Source organism: Salminus brasiliensis, chromosome 1 (assembly GCF_030463535.1).
Source record: "Salminus brasiliensis chromosome 1, fSalBra1.hap2, whole genome shotgun sequence".
Taxonomy (NCBI): Eukaryota; Metazoa; Chordata; class Actinopteri; order Characiformes; family Bryconidae; genus Salminus; species Salminus brasiliensis.
The window spans coordinates 71,697,169-71,705,148 of record NC_132878.1 but is presented as its reverse complement, the minus strand read 5'-3'; the positions used below and the strand labels follow the sequence as shown (position 1 = coordinate 71,705,148).

The window sequence follows — 7,980 nt, the reverse complement described above, 5'->3', positions numbered from 1 at the left end:
ACCCACAAGCCTTTCATTAATAGCCTGGATGTGTCGGAAATTATACATTTATAAAATGAGTGTGCACGTGAGCACCACTACTCTTTTTTGACTTGTCATTTAAAAATCATACTTAATTCTTCTGTGAACTGGTTTCCTTTCAGTTATTCAGCACATATGACATATTCAGACATATGAAAACTGCAGGCTCAAACTGTGCTGGCTTACTCTCATCCACCTGTATGCTAGTGCACTGGATTATACACGCTGGTATACAGGACATAAACTAATGTAAAAAGAACGACTATAGTGATCAAACACACACAGTGAGCACACATGCCCGGAGCGGTGGGCAGCCATTGCTGCAGCGCCCGGGGAGCAAAGAGGGTGAAGGGCCCAACAGTGGCAGCTTGCCAAGCCCAGGTATTAAACCCACAAGTCTGATATCAATAGCCTGGTGTTCTAACCGCTGAGCCACCATTGCCCCCAAAGCTAAACTAAGCCAACACATCCTCGATAAGCCATTTAAATATGACAAGAGTAACTTGCACAAATATTTGCTTCTTTTGGAATGGATAGTTATGTTTTGTTTAATTTATGTTTAAGTTTAATTTAGGAAATAAATAGCAGAAATAGTTGTGTATTAAGATTAGGCCGAAGTGAGTTTCTTGAATAGGACAATGTTGTAATTTAGAGCGCATGCAGTCTTTTAGTTTGAGTGCAAAACTAATGATGCACACTTCACTGCATGATTGACTATGTAGTGTATACTTTTGTCATCAGATTCTACTTTCTGCATCACCTGTTACTCTTACTGCAGAATATCCGAATGAACCATTATAATTTGCAAGATTTACTACAGTAATCTCTTGTGTTTGAGTTATAAGAAGAGTGAAAAGCTGGTCTGTGTGACAGCTCTGCCCTGGAAACTCTCACAAGGTTCAGACTCTCAGTGCAGTATCCCTTTTTTTGGCCCCCCTTTTGCACATTATTGTTATTCTTTAGTCTAAGGTTTGGTGCTTTGCACTGGAACGTCGAGGTTTACACTCTGCAGACTACTTCTCTCTGTATGCTTGCAAAACATATTTGACTTTCTTGGATCCACACCAACTGTAATGAAATTATTCAGATTCCTGAATGACTGTGATGGAAAATATGCTGTGGCGATTTTGGATGATGAGGAGCACCCCGTCCAATTACTGCAAAACACCTGTTCAGTTTTAAACAACCAAATAGTAAGATGTCAAGTCCAATCAGTGAAACAATAGACTATGAACCATGTGGATCCAGAGGGCGGTGTGTTTGGCCAGCTGCATGGCCGGACACATGCACTGTCCATGCTGAACATAACTGCAGATGGGAGGTTTGAAGGGGATTTGGTTCTTCTGCCACCTAATGGCCATACAGTGCATGGCAGTATACACTGATCAGCAATAACCTCAGCCTAATATTGAGTAGGTCCTCCTTAGGCTGCCACAACAGATCTGATATGGCATGCACTCCAAAAGACCTCTGAAAGATCAGGCACCATGGTATCAGGCACCATGACTTAACCAGCCGGTGCGGCTGGGTCCTCATTTCGTGCTCAACTGACCTTGGTTTTTACTAAGCAGGGACAAAGTTGAAGGCAGAAAAATTCAAATATGTAAAATTATGGCATATCACATACACCTTAAGATTATTTTATCACTTTTGTACAATTTCAGAGTGAAAAAAGTAAAGGACCAAGCTGGTCACGCCAAGGAATTTAAGCTTTCAGCGGAATTTGGCTCGTTCATAATCCTCAATTATTAATTAAAATACCAGCAAATACTGGAAACATCACATTGTCTGTAAAAAAATAAAAAATAAAAATACAGATATTCAGTAAAAGAAAACAACTGTACAACTGCGTAACACTTTTATTACATTGTACTTTTGCCATGCTGTGTCCATACAGTTGTGTAACATATCTATTTATTAATGATCTAATCAAATACATTGAAAATGTGCCCTGAAATGTATTTGTTAATGTACTTCTATTATAAATGATATTTTAAGCATTTTGTACATAATAAGGAAGGTCACTATATTGATTATGTCCACAATTGAAGATGGAAGTAAAAAACAGCACAAATGATGATTTTCTATCATTAGCAGAGCACATCAAGCTGTTCAAAGCTGTCACAATTAACTCCATAATGACTGTGTGTGTCCCATTCTACTGTTTACAGTTGCTCTGTATAAAAAACACAGGCAACAATTGTCCTCTCCACCCACTTATGTGTTCTACTGTAAACTACAGTTATGAGGTTGGACAAGCTTTCCAGAATGCTGATAATAATCCCTGAAAAATGAGAGCTCACACCTCAGTGTATATCACAATACCTACATTTAAAGAGTTATTAATATTCAACCCTAATAAGAGACTGTAACACACAACTCAGTTTATATTGCAATACCTACATTTAGAGTGTTATTTATATTTCTAAGCTACAAACTGAAGCCAGAAATGTGTATTTACTGATTGCAACAGACTGCAGACAAAGCAAGTAGTGCTAATGTTGCAAGCTAAACATGCTTATCGTTGTGGTCATGTAAAATCATTATATCTGCATTTATGGCATAATGTAAATATGGCAGTTGTTCTTTACATTTTGTCACAATTTCCTGATGAATGAACCAATAGAAATTGTCCAAAATGACTTGGAGTAAAGTCAAAAGTTTAGATTGACTTCCATTAAAAGTTAAGAAGCTTTTTCCTTTTTCTGTGAAGTAGAGATTTAAAGAATACGTGGGTTTGCGTGACAGCAACAATATGCACATTATAATTAGCAGAAGCCCAGATTTTGAAATAGAAGATGCTGATAAATGTTTTGATACTGAGTAGCATTAAAGTAATTTAGTCGGTAACCTACAAACTGTTGAATTTCATACCCAGCCCTAATGAAAAGAAAGTGCTTATTGTGCAACAATCTACACAACTGTATGCATAGATTCCCTTATTAAACCAAAGAAGCCAAAAGGAAAAACAATGTGAAATGAACCACCGTCACTGCTTCAGGACACCAGCAGGCGCTTTTTAAAGTAGTGAAAAGCGAAATATGTAGCCCCTCCCAGCAATCCGATCAGTAAAGTGGTGCCTATAAAAGACGGTGCTCTTTTCTTGGCCACTCTGAATGCAGTGGGCAGCACAGCGGATATCAGGATGTTATTGACGTGTCCAAGAACCCTGCGAAAAGTGGGCCGCTCCAGGACTCGTTCATAATAAGTCTCCAGATTGACCCGCGTGCCGTTGCCCCAGTACCGGCGAGACAGGCCCAGGAATTTGAGTCGGTGAAGAGTCACAGCGAGGGAGACGTCGGCCATGCTGAAAAACTCCCCACACAACCAGGCCTGCTGACTGCCCTCCTCTACACAGTGTGAGAAAGAGATAGATGGGTAAGCAGAATGCACACCACTATGCACTCACTGGCCACTAAATCAGAAACCCTTCCCTTGTAACTCCACCTTTGTGGTGTGACCATTCTCATCACATAATGGCAGGTCAACAGCGGTCCTGTGGTCAATGATAAATGTGGTAGAAGTAGGCTCATAAACTGTAGCAACAGGTAGAGCTATACTCTGTAACTGTACACCTATTTAGTGGAGCTAAACAATGGAGGCTTTAAAGTGGCCAGTAAATGGAAATACAAGGTAGATGTTTCTAAAAGTGGCCGGTGAGTGTACAAAGGAAATAATACAGAATTAATATGAAAAAAAAAATAGCAATTAACACTAATTAGTAATTACACTATATGCTATTAGAGTTCCATCTGAATTGTGCTACCTGGTGTTTCCTCTGCTCTCCTCTGCAGCTCTGTCTCCACCTGATCCATAACATTCTCCAACTCATCCAGAATCTTCTTCAAGTACTTCACATTATCATGGTCAAACAGCTTTGTCTGAACAGGTCGAGACAAATCTTAAGTTCATTCATGTATACTAGTAGCGTGCATGCCCACATTCCTTGCAGTGAAATGGATCAGCATGTTTCTACCACAGAAAAAAAGAATCTCCTGCTGCCTTTATTGTTGGATGCGCTGCATTGTGCACATTCAGAAAGCTGTTCACATGGCAATGGAAACATTTATTATTAAATGGTATTACTGATTACAATTTTTTTTTTACCAAAATGTAAAGTTTATTACTATTCATGTGTTCACTAGTTCAAACTGGTCTTACATTCAGGGCTTGTTTATTTTCAGTACTTACTTTCAGGCGCCTTTGCTTTGCGATATAAGCATCCTTAAGCTCCGGATAGTCTTCTGCCAGTTTCTTCAGCTCCGACTCCATACTGCCAATCTGTGCTGTGGTAGGGCAAAGAATTAGACAAAGAAATTGAGCTTTTGTCCATGTGATTCCTTCTGATCTCTGATTATCCAACTAATGTGAATGTCTTTAAAGTTTTAACTATCTGGTATTGTTTTATGATGCACTTAAACAATAAACAAAAACAGTAGACCTCAACTACTAGAGACAATATGAGAAAAAAAAATCAGAAAATCACATTGTCTGATTTGCAAATAAATTCTTTCAAAATCAGACAATGTGATTTTCTGATTTTTTTTTCTCATTTTGCTTTTTGCCATGGTAGAGAATATGCTTACAATCTAGCCCGATGGACTATTCCATGTTGTTATACGATGAGGCAAAAGTGTCGCCACAGTGTGAAGACAAGGTTCTTTGGTGTAAACATTGATAGATTGTCTGAACATTGTCTGAACATTTGAGCAGAGAAATGCAAATACTGCTGTTACAGCTCCTTAGGCACCTGATGCTGGCGTTAATGTTAGTATAGACAGCTCTAACTGTTGGACACCTACACCTTCCTACAACACAGACGATTACATCTGCTACTTCTGATAATAGTGAACCTGACACTAATAAAGACCGCAAGTCAAACCGCAAGTGACCTCCTTAATCATGACTCAGCAGTATGACCAAACAGCTAATGAGTGAAGGCTTTGTAAAAGCGGTTGAAGGGCTGGCTTATTGCCCATGTGAAGCCCAGGAGCGTAGCTAGCCCTTTTTTAGGGGTGCTTGTACAGTGTCAGTGCTTTATTTGACTGGTGTCATGTGTCATAGTAAGTGTGCACACGTTATTTAGAAAGTTTCTGCATGTGACCTCTATGCCTTACCGCATATGCGAGTGGTGGCATAGGCTGGGATGTGAGAGTCCACAGTAATCTCCGGATGGAGGATGCAGCCGTGCGTGTACGCATCCATGGGCAGCGAGTCCAGCAGCTCTCTGTAGTGCTGCACTCTGTGATAATACGTACTGCCCAATTCTGGAATCAACCGTAGGGTCTTCTCTGGTTCACAGGGAAAAATGAAAATAGGCCCACATCAGAGGTCTTTCTTCAACCTGGCACAGGGTAACGTTCCTTTTTCAGGAATATGATAAGAAAAACTCATAAAACTATAAAACTATTACTATAGACTATAAAAACCAGTGACAGTTAAGAAGCTAGTCTCCAAAATAAATCTTACATTAGCACTCACCATAGTGTTTCTGTCACTTTCCACATTCCTGCACATGCTGAACTTAAAATGGAGACACAAATGTTGTCAACAGAAAAAAAACTAAAAGAAAAGACTCTATTCTGACTGTACTGACACAAACATGAATAAATCAAGTCAACAAAGAGCAAAAGACAACAAATACAGTGGGGTTCAGGTGGTAACAGCTCATGGACTGACTGAACTGTAAGTGTTCTGTGCAACCAGAACCAGCATTATGCATAAAACCACACACAGTGTTGTAGAAGTAATACCCATATTTCACTTATTATCAAGTATGCTTTGGCATACCACCCACCTCCACACATACACACACACACACACACACACACACACACAGTGAAATGTCAGTATGTTAGTTTTAGTGTGTTTACCATCCTGGAAGGTCTGCTCCAAGTAGTCCAGTATCTGTGTGGGGTCAGAGGTGACCTGGTCATCATGGACCAGCACAGGCACCTCTCCCGTGGGGTTCAGGCGCATGAACCAGGGCTCGTTATTTTCACTCAGTGGCAAACTCACATCATACTCTTCACACTTCAGTCCTTTCTCAGCAATCGCCAGCCTCACCTTAAAAACACACAAACAACAGGTGCTGTCCTTAGAGTCCTCTACGTTACAGTGTGTTTATTTCAATTAAAGCTCAATATTACTTATAGGGTTGTTTTTTATGGTTAGGTTTTATCACTTGTTTGTAAAGCACTTTGAGCTGCTAACTGTATGATGGGTGAGGTGTGGTTTTACATATGGGGTGGGATGCATTGATGCATTATAACTGATTCACATGTTGCATTTAGTTTTGCAGTTCATGAAGAGCTGGGTTTTTACTGAACAGTATGTATTTTCTTTGTGTCAACATTACATCCTTAGTGACATTTCTGAATTCAGTTCCAATCTAGGTTTGACTGATCATGTATTATTATATTATTTTGTGTCTACTACAAATTATACAGTAACCACTTGTATTATTCAGTACCTACTATGAGTGATTTGATAACCACTATTAGTCTATAAGTTTAGTCTCTATTATGAATTATTCTGTCTCTACTATACATTTTTAAGTAAGTACTATGAATTATTCAGTATCCGCTAGGAATTATATTTGGTAACTGATTCTGTATCTACTATGAAGTATTTCATTTTTACTATTAATTATTCTGTATCTACTATGAATTATTCAGTTTTTACGATGAATTATTCTGTATCTACTATGAATTATTCAGTTTTTACTATGAATTGTTTAGTGAATTTACTATGAATTGTTTACTATGAATTGATATTGATACTGAATAGATACTGAATACGTATAAGTACGTAATAAGTATTCAGTATCTATTATGAATCATTTAATGTTTGCTGTGAAGTATTCAGTTTAGGTATAATTATTAAGTGTTTACTATTAAGCATTTAGTATCTGAATTGAATTACTCAGTGTATACTATGAATTATTTAGTATCTACTACACTATCTACTTATTTACTACATACTATTAATTATAAGTATCCACTATAAATGATGAAGTATTATTAACCATGAATTATTATTTGCTATGACTGATTCAGTAAGAACTATTAATTATTCAGTATCTACTATGAGTCGTTTAGTGTCTACCATGCCTATTATTTAGCATCTATCATTAATTATTCCCTATCTACTAATAATTATTCTGTATCTTATTTTCATTATTTCATATCTACAATAGATTATTTCGTCTGTTTCATAGGTCATATTCTTCAGTGTATATTATACTATATGTTAATATGCACGTTATGAGAGTTTAACCTTTGCAGTACGATTGAAGTCACATACTGAACACATGCAGAACTGCTGCAACTTACTGATGCTATTACAGTATGCTGTTATGCTGTGTTATGCTGTGGTGATTCTACATCGTTATGATTAGTGAATAATACCTCTGGCTGCACTGTGAACTAAGCCTCCCTGCTCCGCTTCTGCACCCATTCATCTTCAGCAGCGCTGGCCTTCAGTGATGCTGACTGTAAATATGAGAACCTCTTACCTTCTGCGAGCTGAACGACTGAGTCCAGTGATACAGAACCAGTTTGCCCTGTTTGTTTTTCGTGCTTTGTGTTTCCTCCGTCTCCTGTCCTCCGTCTTTCAGCAGCATCTCTCTCTCCTCCTGAGCTCCATTGCTGCCTTCAGCCGCCATTGTCATTGTCAAGCGTCAGTGACGTGACGTCACCCAGCGCACAGGACTACTAGTACGAATACGGCCTTTTACTGATTTTACCTCCAGTTTATCACATAGATGCATTATTGTTCATATTTTAGAGAAAAGCATACAGTGTAAGTCGTTTAATGAGTATTGAAAAACGTATTAAATTACATGCGTTTGTACATAGTGTAATGAGTTTAAGCCGCCAGTAGATGTCACTGTCTCCCTCTCTCAGTTAAACCTGTGGGGAGGCTTATGTGTTTTATAACAGGAGGATCAGGGCCTGA

General features: G+C 38.5%; 1 protein-coding gene across 1 annotated transcript; it reads right to left on the bottom strand.

Annotated features, from left to right (window-relative positions):
• Nucleotides 1-1,875: 1,875 nt before the first annotated feature.
• On the bottom strand, nucleotides 1,876-7,710 carry gdap1 (ganglioside induced differentiation associated protein 1). The gene is made up of 6 exons (XM_072688557.1): nucleotides 7,538-7,710; nucleotides 5,895-6,087; nucleotides 5,139-5,312; nucleotides 4,213-4,307; nucleotides 3,788-3,902; nucleotides 1,876-3,371 (listed from the first exon to the last, which is right to left on the bottom strand). Exons 1-6 carry the CDS (start codon nucleotides 7,691-7,693, stop codon nucleotides 3,019-3,021), a joined length of 1,086 nt encoding a protein of 361 aa, XP_072544658.1. The 5' UTR covers nucleotides 7,694-7,710; the 3' UTR covers nucleotides 1,876-3,018.
• Nucleotides 7,711-7,980: the final 270 nt, after the last annotated feature.